The 20393-nt window shown below is 37.4% G+C and overlaps 1 protein-coding gene across 6 annotated transcripts in view; it reads right to left on the bottom strand.

Moving 5' to 3' along the window:
• Positions 1–20393, bottom strand: part of ATP8B4 (ATPase phospholipid transporting 8B4 (putative)) — a 257988-nt gene that overhangs the window by 163207 nt on the left and 74388 nt on the right. For all 6 annotated transcript variants that reach the window (XM_022587137.3, XM_022587135.3, XM_022587131.3 and 3 more), the window contains 3 exons: positions 14156–14269; positions 11207–11305; positions 8618–8679 (listed from right to left, as the gene is read on the bottom strand). In XM_022587137.3, coding sequence (XP_022442845.2) covers positions 8618–8679; positions 11207–11305; positions 14156–14269 — 275 coding nt within the window. The remainder of the gene's footprint in view (positions 1–8617; positions 8680–11206; positions 11306–14155; positions 14270–20393) is intronic.

The following is a 20393-nucleotide window of genomic DNA, read 5'->3' as shown; positions in this document are numbered from 1 at the left end:
TTTTAACTTCCATTGTCGTCTCAGATAAGTGGGTCTTAGCTCCAGAAAAGCCTGCTATTTTGGTGAGCAGCTGCATGGGTTTGAGTTCACAGCCAAGGCAGAACCAAACTACTCTGATTAATAAAAAGGAGACAAATATGAGGGGCCCCAGATACTGAGAGGAGACTGGAGACAGCTGTACTGAGCACTGAATGGGGAAAGGAGAGATGATAAAGGCCAGCAGCAGAGAAAGAGAACTTTGGGGAAGAAAAATGTCAAAATGGGATTTCATATTGTTTGCTATGGAGTTTGTGAAATAAACTTCCTCATTTATATCCCCCCCAAAGTCTTCATTCAACTCTACCTTGCTCCCTAATGCTTTCACCTGGGGGTTCTTCAAGGGAGCTTTAAGAGGAGAAAAAGAGAGCCACTAACATCTGGGTTATATAAACTTTAAAAAGAAATTAGGAGATGCCACTGAAAAAAAACCCATGTGCAGAGTTTTGAAAGTGCTATAATTTCCTGTTATTTCAAGATGCACCTCATTTGGGGAAATAGTCACCATTTAGAAATTCAACACAAAAAATTGTATTCATGCAATGTAATAATTGATTACAATGGAAAATCACTTATAAGAACTACAGCAATGTCACGGCTCACATACAGAAACCAGCGCATTGGCAAATGGACGCTTCCATTTGCAAAGCTGACATGCAGAATCGCCCAAGAAATGATCAGTCCAAGACTTAAGAAACTGAAATTAATTTATCGGGGGTGAAACTATTTTTGAAACACTTTTACTCTGAGTTAGCACTGTGAGCTAAAAATTAAATCAATTTTAAACCATTTGCACTGAGTCCAAAAAGTACTGAGGCTACTCCCATTAGTTTACTTTTGAATTCATTGTCATTTAAGCCCATAATAGTGTGTTTTATTAACACTGTTTAAAAAAAGAAGAATCAATATTTTTCACCTCAAATTTTCCTTTCAAATATGCAGATTTCTTCATATAGACCCTGAATAGCTGTCCCCTAGACCCAATGGTACCATCATAACATAAATTATTTACATGGGCTGGAGGTAAAAAAAAAAAAAATTGAGTTGGTGCTCTGCCTTGTGTTTAACCACAGAAGTCTCCACTCCCCCTGCAAGTCCACAGGCCCTGATGAAGATGAAATAACTCAAAGCAGGGTTCATCTGTTCTCCCATGTAATCAATAGAATTCCAAAACCTTGCACGTTCCCACTCCCCCACTTACAAGAAGCACACAGACACACTAAATACGTGTCAGCTGCAGATTCATTAAGTTCAATGACCTTGGGCATTTTTTTGTTGAGGGAGCTCAAGGACAAAAAGAGCATCTTTAATAAGAATAATAAGCCACTGTTACCCAAGACCAACATTTGGGATCAAATCCAATACAGGGGGATAACATCCATGAATTACTCCTCTCCTGAGTAAGTTATTGCCAAGAATTCAACAGCAAATGATAGAGCGTTTGAGCACAGGTCTACATACCTCTAATCTGGGAGGACAAAGAAGATGGGAGGAGTTCCTTCAGAGCTGCCTGAAAGAATCTGCTAGCCACACTTCTGAATCTCTGCCCAAATTTACTCAGGGAATTCTGCAAACCAAAACTGATACATATACTTTACAGATGAGTGCAATATAGCTAGTAATTGCAGTATAAAACTTATAGTCAAACTGTTTCAAATTATTGATGTTTGGGGATTTACATGTGTCACTAATACATTTTTTAAAGCAGAACATTTTGAGGTTTTTTTTCATATTGTGCTATGATTAAGAAAAGATAAACTTGAAACTTGCTGGTTGGTGGTCTGACATGAAACCCTTGTCTCTGGAAACTCCCACGTGTGACGGAAGTGAAACCTTTCATGCTTTAGTCAATATGCCCAACCTGTTCCTGCTCACTCTTAAACCTTCTGATAAAAGTTGCTATCAGTAGACTGAGTAATAATGCTTCAAGTTCCAATTACTTAATATAGGAAATAACAGGTTCAATGTAATCATTCTCAGTGGATTTTGTAAATATATCACAAAAACCCAGTCTTATGGAAAAGGGTAACTATCAATTTAGAAAGATGAAGAAACTATACTTTAAAATTAAAAACAGACTAAATATCAAGCAATAGGGAAATGGTTATGTGAATTATAAGACATGAACTCAAAGGAATGCAGCCCTTAAAAATTAGGTATATAAAGACAATAGAAAAAGATTTGTAAAACGGTAATGATATGATGTGAAGTAAAAATGGAAGGCGGGAATTCCCTGGCGGTCCAGTGGTTAAGACTTGGTGCTTTCACTGCTGAGGGCCCGGGGTTTGACCCCTGGTCAGGGAACTAAGATCCCACGAGCCGTGTGGTGCAGCCAAAAAACAAAAAGTAAAAAGAGAAGGATAAAAACATATACACACAATTATTAGAAATCTTGGCACAGAAAAAAAAGACAGAAAGGAAATGTAAGAAAATAGTAATAATTACTTTTGGATAATGGAAGCATGAATGTTATTTTCTTCCTTCTACTTTTTCCTATTTTCCAAATTTCTCTTAATGAACATATGCTACTTTTATAATGGAAAAAAACCCTACATACTAAAGAAAAAAAATGAAACGAAATTTTCTATACTAATATCCAGTGGGAGTTATCACTTAAACCAGAAAAGTTGATTAAACAAAGAGAAAATTTGCACCTACTGAAATAATATATTTGTTTGCATAATTATGCAGCATCTAGGAATACCAGACTTGAAGAGTACAGACAATATTCTGCAGTAAAGAAAGCCCTTGTCTCTCCCTATAAATACTCACAGTTTCCAAATGAGAAATGATTGAAGAAGATTGATGGGAAGAGTTCTGTGAAAGAGCCTGGGAGATTTAAGCCAAGTGTACCAAAGCTCAGGAAAGTATAAAGTGGAATTTGTTACACAAAAAGCTGATGGGCAAGAGCAGTTTGAAATCCAGAGAAGGCGGGAAAACATCCCGCCTGAAAGAGGGACGACTGCACCAGAGCATCTGAGCTCAGATTGTTCTAATGCACAAGTGTAAGTTCAGAAGATGTTAGGGAAGTAAAAACTACTAAGAAAAAGTAACGCTGACTTTATTTGTTCATAGTGACAAAAGCCACTATGCCAACAGCCAGCAAGATCAAACAGAGAATCCTGAACTGAGAATCCAGAGGCCAGGCTTATAGCATAGAGCTCATTTTCTTCTCGGCTCAATTCTCTCACCTGTAACTAAAAGCAGTGCCATCCAATAGAAATAGAAGGTCAGCCACAAATGTCGACCAAAACGGTAATCTTAAATGTAAAATAGATAGCTAGTGGGAAGCAGCTGCATAGCACAGGGAGATCAGCTCAGTGCTTTGTGACCACCTAGAGGGGTGGGATAGGGAAGGTGGGAGGGAGACACAAGAGGGAGGATATATAGGGATGTATGTATATGTATAGCTGATTCACTTTGTTATACAGTAGAAACTAACACACCACTGTAAAGCAATTATACTCCAATAAAGATGTTAAAAAATAAATAAATTTTCTGGTAGCCACATTTAAACAAGTTTTTCAAAAGGTAAATTTAATAATATGTTTGACTTAACCCAATGTATACAAAATACTATAATTTCAAAATGGAATCAATATAAAACAAATTATTAATGACATACCTTACATACTCTTTTTGGTACTATGCCATCAAAATCTGGTATATACTATATACTTAATAACACATCTGAATTTGGACCAGCCTCATTTCAAGTGCTTAAGAGCCACATGAGACTAACGGCTACCTAGCTGGGTAGCAGAAGACCTCCACACTCCTTCCCTTGTCCCAAATCCATACGACTAGAAATGGGTAGCAGAAGACCTCCACACTCCTTCCCTTGTCCCAAATCCATACGACTAGAAATGCTGATGGGACAGAACAAAAATTGGAAGTTGCACAAATACATGAAAGTCAGAAAATGATTCAGAGTTGAGGACAACACATGTAATGGGGAAAGAAATAAAAGATGAAAATGAGAAAAATTAAAATCTGAATTTCTGAAGGAAAGAAAAATATGGCAAAATAATTATTGATTGGCCATGTGTTTGACTAAAAATGTGAGCCTTACTACAAAAAAAATGTAAATCGGCATTGCAGAATTATTCCTTTGTGAGGATTTATGTGAAAAACTATACTTATCATTTTAAAAAAATTAATGGAATTCCTTCCCTTGGATGTCTTTTAAAATTTGAGAGATACATGCATAGAGATACAAGTGTAGGTAAAGAGATGGCCTTGACTAGAGGTTCTCGATTGTGTCTGCATAGTAGAATCATCTTGGAAACTTTATAAAACACCAGAGCCTCCCCTGCAAGCCCCTCACTTACTTGCTCTGGGCATGGCTGGGGCACAGATACAATGGGCAGCCCACGTTGAGGAGTGTCATATGGGATGACCTCTGCGGGAACTTTCAGACTCCCTCTCACTGCCCCTTACCTGCCCAGGTGCTCTCATGGTGGCCAGTGGCCCAGGATGTTAGCATAACCTGAGAAACCCTCAAGAGAAACACTAAGTATCTCCTGGTACGTTTTCCACAGGTTCAGTCAGCAGACAGCACTCGTAGCCTGGGGGAGAGTGTGCACTTCCTATACAGCAGGCACAGTAATTTCTAGAAATTGGAATTGTTCGCTTCTACTTAGTTTTAAAACTTAAGTCACCAAAAGATTTTATCAAAGGCTAATTCAACACCTATTTCTTAAGCACTTTCGCATATTTAACAGATTGTAGACACAGAAGATTGGTCCTGACTGGAAAGGAATATAAGTAACAAAACCTTGTAAAGGAAGGCTATAAAGGGAGAGTTTTGTCTCTCTAATTATTGTGTGGCTTAAGTTTACATTGTTCATTCGCTTGCACAATGCTAAGAACATAGATGAATAATGCTCCAGGCACTAAAAGTGAGGATATATATATTTATTCACATATATATTACATTTAGATAACATATATATATATTATGTTTATATTTCTATAATTGTGTACAAAGCCCTTCAAATGCAAAATAAATAGAGGAGAAGTGGTCAGACCACAAAGTCTACATTTACACATCACAATACGAGTAGGTAAAAGGCTAATTTAGGTTCTTACTTGCCATGGAACTCTGGACAAGTCATTCCTTTTCTAGGCCTTAATCTCTCCGTCTCTAAAAAGAGGCACTATCACCTACACTCTGGGGTTTTATGAGAGTTAAATGTGGAAGCACTGGAGCCCACGCATGGTAGTTGCTGAATAAATATGTGTTGAATCTGAATGTAAATGCCATGTTCCTTGCTTCTGAGCGCAGGAGAAGGGAGACCTGAAGGCCAGAATGACAACTAATTGCCCAGAGTAGCACATCGATCACTTACACAGACAAGGTTTCCTGACTGGTGCTTTCATCGTACCCCCTTTCCCTCAGTAATCTCCTCCCCGAAGCTGACCATGCCTCCCCTCCCTCCAGGACAAGCCAGTGAAGGCTCCTGCCCTAGCCTGAACCTCAAGTCCAGAAGCCCTCTGCCAGAGGACACAGGGAAGCCACAGTACTTTGAAGTGCCCACCCCAGTGTGATACCCACATCCAGCAACATCTGGATGCCTCTGATCCCCTCCAGGCTTTTTACTTTATCTGTGCATTATGACCCATTGGTGTCTAGCATAGACCCAAAAGCACTTTCCTAACATTTTCCATTAACGTTGCCATGGGATTAAGTATGCATTAACTACTGTCTTAGATCAACTTCCCTAAAAGCAGATCCTGAGATGAGGATTCATATGTAAAGGGTTCTTTAGGAAATCACTTCTGGGAGAAACTGGTAAGGAAGATGAGAAGCAACACATGGAAGGGGAAGAAGCCACGCGAGGGTATGACTGCAGGCAAAGTCCCATCCTCAGCCTGATCTCAACAGGCACTTGGGGTGCTAACTGCACCTCAGAGCTTGTCCAACTTGAGGCAGGGGTGCTGCTCTTTCTTACCCCTGCACCAATCGGTCATTGGCTCCAATAGCCCAAGGACAGTGCTCTGAAGAAAGTAGCAAATAATGCAGACAGGAGCTGAGGGTGAGCACAGGAAGACCGTAGCGGTCTGTGCAGAGCGCTGAGAGCATCCTCTATGACCACCAGCTCCAAAAGAGGACTCAGAGCTCCCTGGGCTATCTCAAATCTAAGCCCATTTGATTTCTCCAACTTCTCAAATTCCAAGAAGTGAAAAGCCAGTCTCCATAGCCTGAGAACATTCTGCAAAGACCACAACCCCAGCCACTGGAATTGGCTAGTAATGGGACTCAGCAAAATTTTACAGATCAAGCTCCTCTGGTAGATTGCCCTCTCAGCAAGAATACTTGTTACTGCTCAGTTTGAAAATTCCATAGACACTGTGCTAGGCTCAAGGGACACAGACATGATCAAGGGAGATGCCCTAAAGGAGCTCACAGTAGAAGGTAATCTTACAAATGGAAAATCTTGTGTGATTTTTAACCGAATCCCAAAGAATACTCCATTCTCAATGATGTGCTTCTACCTTCAACATCACAGGATCAGCAACAATACTTTTCAAAACATCACCCCATATCAAATTACAAAGAGATGTTACCTCATAAGGAATAGACAAGAAGCTAAATGAAGCCACAAGGAAGTAAGACCAATGCTACTTCTAATTATAATGACAATGATAGCTAGCATGTGTGGGACACATACCATCATCAAGTTTCTGAATATCTAAGTTACTGGATACTCCCATGGCCTCCAGGTAGAGGTGTCAATATCTATCACTGCCCAAATATTGTCACAAAATTTAACTGGTAATTTGAGAGACATTAAAAGATATGCTCAGGCTATTAGTTCAAATTCATTATGTAATTGTACATATTTTTAACATACTTCATGAGAGATGATACTTCAAAGTAATGAGACTGATTATCAAATGTTCCTTGGGGAATTAGTCAGATCATATTGTCAGGTGTAATTCCCAGTCAGAACTGCAAAGCTTGAGAAAATCAGGATAGGCAACAGTCCAGCTCAAAGTCACACACTACATTAGCTTACAAAGAGTCACCACTTCTCAAGAACTTGCTCAAGACCATAGAATTATTCAGGGTCAGGACTAAACTCAAGTCTCCCTGAGCGCAAAACCCATACTTTTAAACACCATGCTATAGTGGCAACAATTCAAAACCTGCTGACATTGGAAATGAACCACATGGTTCCAGGCATCATTATGGCTTATCCATGTCACGTCAAGATCACACTTTCAGAGGCTGTGTTTCTACAACTGTGGTTTTAGATTAAGATCATTTTTTTTCACTGTGCATTTAATGCCATTTTCTAAAATAATCCAATAAAGGAAAACTATATGTATTCATTACATTATTAATAATCAGTCAATGTTTTGGTTGCAGAAGGAGATTAATTACTTTAATCCTACCAGTTATTGTCTAGACTACCTAGCCCCTCTTGATATCCATTTCTTGGAATTTTCCATCTCATGTGACTAATATGTTTTATGATATTCCCTTTAAAAATTACATTCTTCACAGTATCCAAATGCTTCAAAATCATCAGCAGATGTGATTGACTGCCAGATTAAAGTACAATGTTACAAATTTACTTTGTCACATGTTAAAAAAAAGGGACAAAGAAAGAGACTAAGAAACATGGAATGAAGGTTTGAAATTTCCCTTTTTGCTAAGTCTTCTGGAGGTGTTTTTGCTGTTGTTTGTGTATAAATACACATTTTAAACCATTTCAGATTCAAGAACCATTCCCGTGTACATTTCTTTATAGATGGATGAATTTAACAGCAATTCAAGATCTGTGTTATGGTGGATAATTCATTCTAAGCTCAACTATCAAGTTAATAAAAAATGCTTATCACTTTCACTTGATATGTGCTGAAGTCTCTCTAGCAATATTCCCAGAAATTACCAAAGCAAATCATTCGAATACATTTAACGTCTGCTACAAACATCACGTGTGTGCCAGTTCTAAATAGTATTAGATCTAGAAATGAAAAGTAACAATAATATGTCTGTGTTCCGCAAAGGAAACTCCAAAGGAATTTGAAGTAAAAGTTGAGTGGGTAGCACAAACATTTGCTGAACTTAAAAAAGAGCCATGAAGATAAGGACTTACACTGCAATTTGTAATAAGTTAAAGGGGGAGGGGCTTCCCCGGTGGTGCAGTGGTTAAGAATCTGCCTGCCAATGCAGGGGACACGGGTTTGATCCCTGCCCCGGGAAGATCCCACATGCCGCAGCGCAACTAAGCCATGCGCCACAACTACTGAGCCTGCGCTCTACAGCCTGTGAGCCACAACTGCTGAAGCCCACACACCTAGAGCCCCTGTTCTGCAACAAGAGAAGTCATGACAATGAGAAGCCTGTGCACCGTAACTAAGAGTAGCCCCTGCTCGCTGCAACTAGAGAAAGCCCGCACACAGCAACAAAGACCCAACACAGCCAAAAATAAAAGCAAATAAATAAATTTTTTAAAAAAGTTAAAGGGGGAAAGAAACATATATTCAATTAAATGAGAAAGCCACCAATTGTCAAGACCTGTTTTGTGACCAGACATCTTAAAAATAGCATAAAGAATATATTTCTTACTTGCTGTCAATGAGCACTTCAGATTGCCGATTATTCACTTGATTATCACTCTTGTGGCGAAACTGAAAATCAAAGTGTTTGTGAAAAAACATATTAAATCATACTTTTTCAGCACAAATAGTGACACTGAAAATACTTTGAGTTCATCTGCTTGGACAATATCACCATCAGTCTAAAATGAGCATGACTTATGCTTACCTTGGACCCAGCTCCACATGCTCTAAATCTGAATCAAGACCCTTCCCACTAAACTTCATTCTAGGTGTCACCAATGCAACAAGTCTAGCCACATGCTCTTCCAATTCCCACACATTTATAGTTGCTTTGAAGAAGACAATGTGCCCTTTACTCTGCCACACAGTTCCAGAGAAAACCATACATTAATTTTGATGTCTTTAACAAGGAATGGGGCTTCCATTTCTCTCACATATGTGCTCAATACTTTACTGGAACATCATTCATTCTGTTTTATGGATTTCTTTGAAGTCAAGCAATTACTTGTAACAACATGTATTCTTGTTCTCCAGAAATTCTAATTGTTAACAGTGATCTTATGAAATACTGAGCATTTAAAACAAAAATCAGAATATAATACTGAACCACATTTGGTGTGGATTTATGTTTTTATGCCCAAGTGATCCTATTTCTTATTTTGTATTCCAGTAATGAAAATATCTTATATTGCTTAGAAGAATCCACATATTATGAGCCTTCTACTAAACTCACAAATTAGCGGCCATTCAGATAAGGCTTTCTACATGAGCTGCCAAGACCAGATAGTAATAGGCTAAAGTAGAGATAAGATGTAATTTCAATCAATTGGCCTAAATGCACAGATGAACAGGAGATAAGAAATTTTGATTTTATATATTATAATCATCAGGATTATTACTTTTTCCTTTAAAAAAACTCATAATATTGTATCAATATCACAATATATAGATTGCTTTCATTAGCCCTTCCATTTTTCAACGTCCCTCCCAAATTCATCCCAATCTTTCTATTAGACTATGCTCAGTGCCTACAATTACACTGATTGCCAGGTATAAGTCAATGAATATTACTAGGGAAATAAAGATACTTAGCATTGGTTAACATGAAAAGAGTTTATAGTACTGGTAGAGGAGTAAGTTAAGCTAGCCCATCATTGGCATGCAAACTTCTTTCCACCAACACTGCCATAGATGGGAACATCATTTTGACAGAATATATAATTTGACAGGGGTGGATAGTCTCTGCTCCTCCATACCTATACCCTGTCCTCCTACACTCTGTCCTGTGCCAGGGGAAGCTGACCTATTTAATCCTTGCCCTTTGGCTATTGATCGGGCTTGGCCAATAGGTGGTACTGACAGAAACTCATGGGGCCAGAGGAGAGGAAAATGGGGTATGTATTCCTGGCTTCTTTTGAGCTGAGTCAGCAGTGGCCACTTCCTCTACAGGTAGCCCTCAGCTACAGCTCCAGGTCCAGCAATTGCTTCCTCCTTTTGCTCCTTCAGGTCTAGAAGTAGTATTGCCGCCTATGTTGTTGCTACCCTATGTGCTTTTTCTCACAACCCTTTAAGTAGTCCCTTCATTATTAATCTTTCTCCAATCTACCCCCATTCCAAGGTGACATGTCTTTCCTGCCAAGACCCTGACTAACCGGCCTATACTATCACAAAAGTAAAAGCATATTCAAGCATTAACTGCAGAAGACACAAAAAGGGACTTAGTATTTAGTCACGTCTGTATCTAACCTGAAAATAGTCCCCTACATTGACTAGCTGGCATCACAGAAAAGGACCAAGCAGTTTACCACCTAAAAGCTGAGGGGCCCACTCTCTGGGCCTCAGGATGCTCAGGCTTTGCCAAGGGGTCTTGGGATTGGCACAGATGGAGTCTGGAAGGACTAGAAACAGTAATCCCACATATGAGTTCAGAGGAGATATAAATCTGTCAGTCACTGGTAAATAGAGAGCTATTGAGGCTAGGGTACATGCAATCACCTAGGAGAGAATAGAGCTTGTCTGGATTTAGAATGTTTGGTTTGCCCAAGGCTTTGCTTTAAATCTTTGAATTTGAATGACCTTTGGATTATGGAGACTTCAAAACTCTCTGCTGTCTTATACCTTAATTATTTACACTAGTTGCCCGACTTTTGAAGTTATTTGATATTGTAATTTCTGGTATAATGAGCAGAGGATGTGAGAATGCCTAATATCTACCAACTCCAAAAACTTAGACAAAGACTAGAGATATAGGATAAATAATACTTCACTAGGTGGAAGCAGGTTTGTGATCCAATTCTGGTCTTACCACTAATTGGTTGTATGTTCATTAGAAAATATTTAGTTCCTTACAGGCTTTAGTTTCCTCAAGTATAAAATGAGGGTGTAAGTCTAGTTATTGAAGCCCCCTTGCTATTATCATAAACAGGCTCTGGCTCTATGACATCTATTTTAATCATCAAATAAGTAACCATAGAGTTTCTTATGGTATTTACCAAAAGAGCTTCATTCAAAAATTTCAAATGGATCTCTATTTTCTACTTCTGAGAGGTCACAATTGAAACTGAGACCTTAGGAATGCTCAAAAGCAAATACTTACATAATCATCTGTGGCATCTTTGACAGCTGTCATAGTTACCACCAGGACCAAAGGTACAATGGTGGTAAACCAGGTCAAGGAGGAAATTTCTGGAATCAGCTGAAACAAATATTTCAAGTAGTTTAGGGCTTTTAAATTTCATAAAGATAGCTTTCAATTTTTGTCAATTTTATGACTTGACAGAAATTAATGAAATGATATTCAGATATTTGTACAAATATGGAACAGCTTTTCAATAATTTAAGTGTTTGCACTCAGGTATAAGACACGTAGAATAGACGTATCATTGAAACAATTTTCAGACTGCCTGACAAAAATTAAATTTTTATAGCAAGTTGAGAAGCTTCTTGAAATCTTTCACAAATGATGATCTTTCTCTAGGATGATAAATGTCACCTATCTTTTCTCAGCTTCTCATTTCAACTTTTCACAGTTTTACCAATTCCCAAAGAGAGAATCTTTTTTTTTTTTTTTTTTTGCGGTACGTGGGCCTCTCACCGCTGTGGCCTCTCTCCCGTTGCGGAGCACAGGCTCCGGACGCGCAGGCTCAGCAGCCATGGCTCACGGGCCCAGCCGCTCCGCGGCATGTGGGATCTTCCCGGACCGGGGCACGAAGCCGTGTCCCCTGCATCGGCAGGCTGACTCCCAACCACTGTGCCACCAGGGAAGCCCAAGAGAGAATCTTTGAGCACCTACCTTGCACGAGACACTGTGCCAAGTACTTTTAGATATTATGTCATTCGATCCTCAGAGAAGTTTTTTGAGTTAGATTCTGTACCAGAGGTGTTTTGCACAAACCCAGAGTGCTTACATTCCATGTAAATAGCACCCTGAGTGCACAGCATAGAATACACTGTGAATGGCAGCCTGGAGTCAGGAAATGCCACGGCCCTGGGTATCATAGTCCCATTTTATTAAAAAAAGTATCTGAGAAGTCCAACAACTAAGCCAAGAACATACACTGTTAAAACTTGAACCTAGGTCTATTTAACTCCAAAGCTTGGACCTGTACCTGTAAAGCCACCCATCTGACAGAGACATAGTGACAGTTGACATGACTCCCTTACAAAGGTAGTTTTCAAGTGGGGTTCATTTTAGAGCTACGTCAGGGCCATCAGGCGGGGAAGGATGGGTGGAGATGGTCAGTGTGTGGCAATCAGGCCCCATCGAAACAGCACTACAATAAATTTATTGTAGTGCTGTTTTATGTAATTTTATGTAATAACTTCCAAATAAAATTTTTAAAAAAACAAACCTCAAAAGCCTCTGAAGTACCAACAAAAATATTAGGCTGGGTGGCAGAAAAGCTGGATTCTAGTCTGAGTTCTATCATTAACTCATGGTAAAACCCTTACACCTCACTTAACTTCTCCAGGTCTCATTTCTTCACCAATAAAAGAAAGGAGGTTGTACTGAACCATCCCAAAGATCCCTTCCAGATATAAAACTATCTGAACAAGAGCCTTTGGCCATAAATAAGAAACCCATTAGAGAAATGAGCTCAAAATTCTAGAACAGTGTAAAGGGTTCTATGAAGAAACCAAAATTCATGGGGGAAAAAGAAAGTCTCCTCAAAAATTATAAGGTATATTTTCACTGTTTTTTTTTTTCTTGTTCAGCATCCAGTTCTTCTCAACTCTACCCTTAATTCTTAAAGAACTACCCCACCCCTCTACTTGTAATTTTGTACATGTAATTTTGGTGGACTGATTCCATCCAGCTGGCTCCTAGGCTTTGGCATGTGATCTAGGTCAAGGCAATTCCTGAGCCACAGTGACTGATTTAGGATAGGAAGGTAACAGCATGGTCCAATTACAACTAATCCCAAGACTTGCTGGAGCAACAGAAAAAGTGATTCATTCTCATTCTCTCTCTCCCTCTCCCTCTTCCTCTCTCCCCTTCTCCTCTGCCTCTGCCTCCCTTTTATGTGGGAGTTGAAGCTAGGAGAATAAAAGTCTAAAGTTTTCAAGAATCACCAAGTAGAGAGGGCCTGTAAAGTAAACATGGAGGAAATAGAAAAAGAGAAGTTACATCCTGTTAAAATAGTTTGCCCATGAATTGTCATACATAAAATACATTAAGTGAATTTAGATGTCTACCACTTACAACCAAAAGATTCTTAACAGTTATTCTATTGAATAAGTAGTTATTCAATTAAAGAAAAAATAGTACTCAAGGTATAATCCAGATTGTACATATCTAGTCCAGCTTCTTATTTTCTATAATTAACGCATAGCCCAGTACATTCTGAATCTACCAGTTTGATCTGATTAAATCACTCTAAAGTAAATACTAGGTAAATAACTGGCTAACATGAGCTGTTTATATGTATGTAAATTCTTTGATTTATGCCTTTTCTTCCTAAAATATCAATAAAAGCTGAAATTTCATTTAGGTTCAAATTTTAGTCAAATGGGAAGAAAAAGAAAGGTTTCTAACTACCAATTAACCACTCAAAACTATCAAAAATAGTCACAGTGAAATAACATATAGCATACATCATTTATTATATATATATATATATATATATATAATACATCATTGTTCTTAGATGCAAATGAAATTTGCCAAATTAAGTTCCACAAAGTACTACTCAGCTAAGCTCTTTGCTTCAACTCTCTCAACACCCATACTGTGAATGTGATAGGGAGATAAAGAAAGGAAGGAGGCTATGAACAGTAATTATTAGGCTCTGGTTTGGTTCAAATAAAGTACAAGTCAGCATTTTTAAATGACCTCAGTGTTTAAAATGATGAATGTACTAGTTTTTACCCATTCCTAGCCCTCCCACCATTGTGAAGAGAAACAGCAATAATAACTAAATAATTAAAATTCTGATAAAGCTGATTTTCTCTAAGCATGAACATTTAGCTAAGTAAAATAACTTATTTTTTCAAGTTATATGAATATTTTAAATAAACAGATGATGAAATACAACCTAAACATTACCTGTAAAATCAGAAGGAAAAGGAAATACACATTTGCCACTCTTTGAAACTGTTCAAATAAATTAATGGGCAAGAAGGTGAGAATGTTGTACTTGCATGTGTGGATACGATTATCCTGAAAAAGAAACAGCATCACATTAGTTTGGGGCAAAGCATTGATCATTACCAAACAGCTCTAAACTTACAAGACTGAGCATGAGTTATGCCAGAGCAAGAAAGATAAGCCAACTATCTAGGAAATTTCAAACTCTGTGTGGGCCAAGGGTTTCATTTTTCCCAAGATGACATGCTCCTGATACTAGGTGCAATTACTGTTCAATTCCATAAAATCATCCATGACTAAAAAATTTATCAAGTGCACAAGTCTGCCCCTGACTTTTTTTATTCTTATGTTTCATTCATTTGGCAGCTATTTCTTGAGAACCTACTGTATGCAGACACTGAGCTCATGCTGGGTCTCGTGAGGTAAGAAGGAACTTTAAGGATCACCTGGTTCACCTTCCCAAAGCATGACCCTGTAGATAACTCTGACAAGGGTCCCCTAGGTCTGTCTTTGAAAGTCTTCTGATAGGAAAGTGATCACCTTGTCAGGCAGCCTATTTCCATTTCAGAATGGGAATTGCTAGAAAGGTCTTTATTATGAGAGACTCAAATCTGCCTCCCTGTAAATTTTGCCATATGCCAAATTCCATCCCTGGGGCCACCTAAATCAAGTCTAAGCTCTTTCCATGTTGACAACCTTCAAATACTTGAAGATGACTCAGAAGACTCCCCTAAATCTTCTCCACTATGATCTAGACATTCCCAAAACCCTCAGCCATTCTCCATGACTTTTCATGGACATCTTTTCCAGGTCAGCCTCTTCTGCATCCATCCCAATCTCTCTGCATCTCTCTTAAAACATGGTGTCCAGAACTAAACCTAAACACATACTGCAGATCTGCTTCAACTGATCCGTGTACAAAAGAAATGCTGATGTTCCACATTCTGGATTATTGTACTAATATGCCTTAAAATTCATTAGCATTTTGTCATTTAATCTCACTGTTTATTCATATTGAGGGGTTTTTTAATTTTAGAATTTTATTTATTTATTTTTATACAGCAGGTTCTTATTAGTTATCCATTTTATACATATTAGTGTATATATGTCAATCCCAATCTCCCAATTCATCACACCACCACACCCCCCTGCCACTTTCCCCCATTGGTGTCCATACGTTTGTTCTCTATATCTGTGTCTCTATTTCTGCCCTTCAAACTGGTTCATCTGTACCATTTTTCTAGGCGCCACATATATATTCATATTGAGTTTTGATGAACTAAAATCTCTAGGTCATTTCTTCATCAATCACTAACAAATCAGGGCTCCCCTTCCTAAACATTCACAGTTGATTTTGTTTTAAATACAGATGATCTTTCATATATTCCTATTATACAAGCCGAATGAAAGCAATTAATCTTGAGTGTTGTATCCTAAAGTAGTAAACATTCCTCCCAGCTTTATGTCATCAAAAAATTTCAAACACATGCCTTTTATACAGTCTTCCAAAGCTATATAAAACTAATACATTAAAAAGTTCAGAGCTAAAAACCAAAAAACAATTTTTAAATTAAGGAAGTAAAACTATGGCAAGCTACTAGAGACTTCTCCACAGATTAATGTTAATATCTTTTTCAGATGTTTATATCTACCTAACTATATTCCCATGAGGCTTCTCTACCTTATTCACAAAGATAGCAGGAGAAATTTGGGGTGACAGATCTTACTGACATTCAGAATCAACATACCCAGAGAATTTCCATCCACTAATATTTCAAAATGGAGGTTAGTCTGTGTGACCTATTTTTTTTAATTTATTTTTTACTGAAGTATATTCTATTTACAATTTTGTGTTAGTTTCTGGTGTACAGCAAAGTGATTCAGATATATATATATATATTCTTTATATATATATTCTTATATATATGTTCTTTTTCATTATAGTTTATTACAGGATATTAAATATAGCTCCCTGTGCTATTGAGTAGGACCTTTCTGTTTATCCATTCTATACATAATAGTTTGCACCTGCTAACCCCAAACTCCCAATCCATTCATCCGCCACCCCCTGTTCCCCTTGGCAACCACAAGTCTGTGCTCTATGTCTGTGAGTCTGCTCCTGTTTCGTAGATAGGGTCATTTGTGTCATATTTTAGATTCCACATATAAGTAATATCATATGGTATTTGTCTTTCTCTTTCTCACTTACTTCACTTAGTATGATAATCTCTAGGTCCACCCATGTTGCTGCAAATGGTGTTATTTCATTCCTCTTTATGGCTGAGTAGTATTCCATTATATATATATATATATATATAGATATAGATATATATTACCATATCTTCTTTATCCATTCATCTGTCAATGGAGATTTAGGTTGCTTTCATATCTTGGCTATTGTAAATAGTGCTCAATGAACATTGGGGTGCATGTATCTTTTCGAATTAGAGTTTTGTCTGGACATATGCCCAGGAGTGGGATTGCTGGATCATACGGCAACTCTATTTCTAGTTTTTTGAGGAACATCCATACTGTTTTCCATAGTGGCTGCACCAACTTACGTTTCCACAAACAGTGCAGGAGGGTTCCCTTTTCTCCACAACCTCTCCAGCATTTGTTATTTGTAGACCTTTTAATGATGGCCATTCTGACCAGTGTGAGGTGGTACCTCATTGCAGATCTGATTTACATCTCTCTAATAATTAGCTATGTTGAGCATCTTTTCATGTGCCTATTGGCCATCTGTATGCTGTCTTTGGAGAAATGCCTATTTAGGTCTTCTGCCCAGTTTTTGACTGGGTTGTTTTTTGTGGCTGAGCTGTTTGTATATTTTGGAAATTAAGCTCTCTTCAGTCGCATCATTTGCAAATATTTTCTCCCAGTCCGTAGATTGTCATTTCTTTTTGTTTCTGGTTTCCTTTGCTGTGCAAAAGCTTATAAGTTTGATTAGGTCCCATTTGTTTATTCTTGCTTTTATTTCTATTGCCCTAGGAGACTGACCTAAGAAAACACTTGTATGATTTATGTCAGAGAATGTTTTGCCTATGTTCTCCTCTAGGAGTTTTATGATGTCACATCTTATATTTAAGTCTTTAAGCCATCTTGAGTTAATTTTTGTGTGTGGTGTGAGGGTGTGCTATAACTTCATTGATTTACATGTAGCTGTCCACCTTTCCCAACACCACATGCTGAACAGACTCTTTTCTCCATTGTATATTCACACCTCCTTTGTCAAAGATTGATTGACTATAGGTGTGTGGGTTTATTTATGGGCTCTCTATTTTATTTCATTGATCCATATGTCTGTTTTCGTGCAAATACCATGTGGTTTTGATGACTGTAGTTTTGTACTATTGTCTGAAGTCTGGGAGGGTTATTCCTCCTGCTTTGTTCTTTTCCCTCAGAATTGCTTTGGCAATTCTGGGTCTTTTATGACCCAGAATTGGGTTCGATATAAATTTTAGGATTATTTGTTCTGTGAAAAATCTCATGGGTAATTTGATAGGGATCACATTAAATCTGTACATTGCTTTGGGTAGTATGGCCATTTTAACAACATTAATTCTTCCAATCCAAGAGCCTGGGATATCTTTCCATTTCTTGAATCATCTTCAATTTCCTTTATCAATGTTTTATAGTTCTCAGCATATGTCTTTCAGCTCCCTGGTGAGGTTTATTCCTAAGTATTTTTTTTATGTGATTTTAAAAAGGATTTTTTTTTTGCATTCCCTTTCTGATATTTCATTGTTAGTGTAAGGAAATGTAACCAACTTCTGTATGTTAATCTTGTATCCTGCTACCTTGCTGAATTTGTTTATCAGTTCTAGTAGTTTTTTGTGTGGAGTCTTTAGGGTTTTCTATATATAGTATCATGTCATCTGCTTATAATGACAGTTTTACCTCTTCTCTACCAGTTTGAATACCTTTAATTTCTTTTTCTTGTCTGATTGCTGTAGCTAGGACTTCCAATACTATGTTAAGTGAGAGTGGACATCCTTGTCTTGTCCCAGATTTTAGCAGGAAGGCTTTTAGCTTTTCACCATTGAATATTAATTTGGCTGTGAGTTTGTCATAAATAATTTTTATTATGTTGAGATATGTTCCCTCTATACACACTTTGGTAAGAGTTTTTATTGTGAATGGATGTCAAGTTTTATCAAATGCTTTTTCTGCATCTATTGAGATGATCATATGGTTTTTGTCTTTCCTTTTGTGAATGTGGTGTATCACATTGATTGATTTGCATATGTTGAACCATCCTTGTTACCCTGGGATGAATCCAACTTGATGATGGTGTATGATCTTTTTTATGTGTAGTTGGATTCAGTTTGCTAATATTTTGTTGAGAATTTTTACATCTTTATTCATCAAAGATATTGGTCTGTAATTTTCTTTTTTGGTAGTGTCTTTGTCTAGTTTTGGTATCAGGGTGATGGTGGCTTCATAGAATGACTTTGGGAGTGCTCCCACCTCTTTAATCTTTTGGAAGAGTTTGATAATGATCAATATAATTTCTTCATTGCATGCTTGGTAGAATTCCCCAGTGAAGCCATCTGGTGCTGGACTTTTGCTTGCCATGAGTTTTTTTTTTTTTTTAATTACAGATTCCATTTCACTTCTAGTGATGGGTCTGTTCAAATTATCTGTTTCTTCTTGATTCAATTCTGGTGGGCTGTATATTTCTAGAAAGTTGTCCATTTCTTCTAGGGTGTCTGGTTTGTTGGCATATAATTGTTCATAGTATTCTCTTAAAGTTTTTTATTTTTTCCTGCAGTATCGGTTTTTATTTCTCCTCTTTCCTTTCTTCTTTTGTTTATTTGGGTCTTCTCTCTTTTCTTCTTGGTGAACTTGGCCAGAAGTTTGTCAATTTTTTACCCCTTTAAAGAACCAGCACTTTGTTTTATCAATTTTTTTCTACTGTTTTTTTTAATCTCTATTTTATTTATTTCCTCTCTGATCTTTATTATCTCCTTCTTTCTGCTGACTTTAGGTTTTGTTTGTTCTTTTCCTAATTCTTTTAGGTGGTAAGTTAGGTCGTTTATCTCAGACTTTCCTTATTTCTGGAGGAAGGCCTGTATCGTTATGAACTTCCCTCTTAGAACTGCTTTTGCTGCACCCCACAGATTTTGTATGGTTGTGCTTTCATTGTCATTTGTCTCAAGGTATTTTTTAAATTCCTCTTTGATTTCATCATTGACTCATTTTTTTTTTTTAGTAGCATGTTGTTGAATCTCCATGTAATCATTTTTTTCTCATTTCTCTTTCTGTGGTTGATTTCTAGTTTCATGCCGTTGTGGTCAGGAAACATACTTGAGATAATTTCTCTCCTCCTAAATTTGTTGAGGCTTGTTTTGTGTCCTAGTATGTGGTCAATCCTAGAGAATGTTCCATGTGCACTTGAAAAGAATGTATATTCCATTATTTTTGGAAGTAATATCATGAAAATATCGATTAAGTCTAACTGTTCTATTGTATTATTTAGGATCTCTGTTGCCTTATTGACTTTTTGTCTGGAAGATCTGTCCATTGATGTGAGTGGGGTGTTAAAGCCTCCTACTATTATTGCATTCTCATCAATTTCTCCCTTTACACATGTTAGTATTTGTTTTATGTATTTGAGTGCTCCTATATTATGTGCATATATGTTAACACATGTAAATCCTCTTCTTATATTGATCCTTCTATCATTATATAGTGTCCTTCTTTATCTTTCTTTATGGCCTTTGTTTTAAAGTCTATTTTGTCTGATATAAGTATTGCTACCCCTGCTTTCTTGTCATTTCCATTTGCATGAAATACCTTTTTCTGTCCCCTCACTTTCAATCTATGTGTGTTATTTGCACTAAAATAGGTCTCTTGTAGGCAGCATATTGTAGACTTTTGGGTTTTTTTATCCAATCTGCCACTCTATATATTTTGATTGGAGCATTTAGTCCATTGACATTTAAGGTAATTGTTGATAGATATGTATTTATTGCTATTTTAAACCTCGTTTTCCAGTTGGTTTTGTATTTATTCTTGTTCCTTTCTTTTTCTTTTTGTTCTTCCGTTTGTGGTTTGATGGTTTTCTTTTGTATTATGCTTGTGTTCTCTTCTTTTTGGTTTTTGTGAACCTATTGTATGCTTTTGATTTGTGGTTACCTTATTTTTCAAGTATGTTAACCCATTCCAATATCTACTTGCTTTAGACTGGTAG

This window comes from Delphinapterus leucas, chromosome 2, assembly GCF_059928025.1.
Source record: "Delphinapterus leucas isolate spDelLeu-1000000601 "Yukka" chromosome 2, BTC_Dleu_Yukka2, whole genome shotgun sequence".
NCBI classification, from domain to species: Eukaryota; Metazoa; Chordata; class Mammalia; order Artiodactyla; family Monodontidae; genus Delphinapterus; species Delphinapterus leucas.
This window is presented reverse-complemented; position numbering and strand designations above follow the sequence as displayed.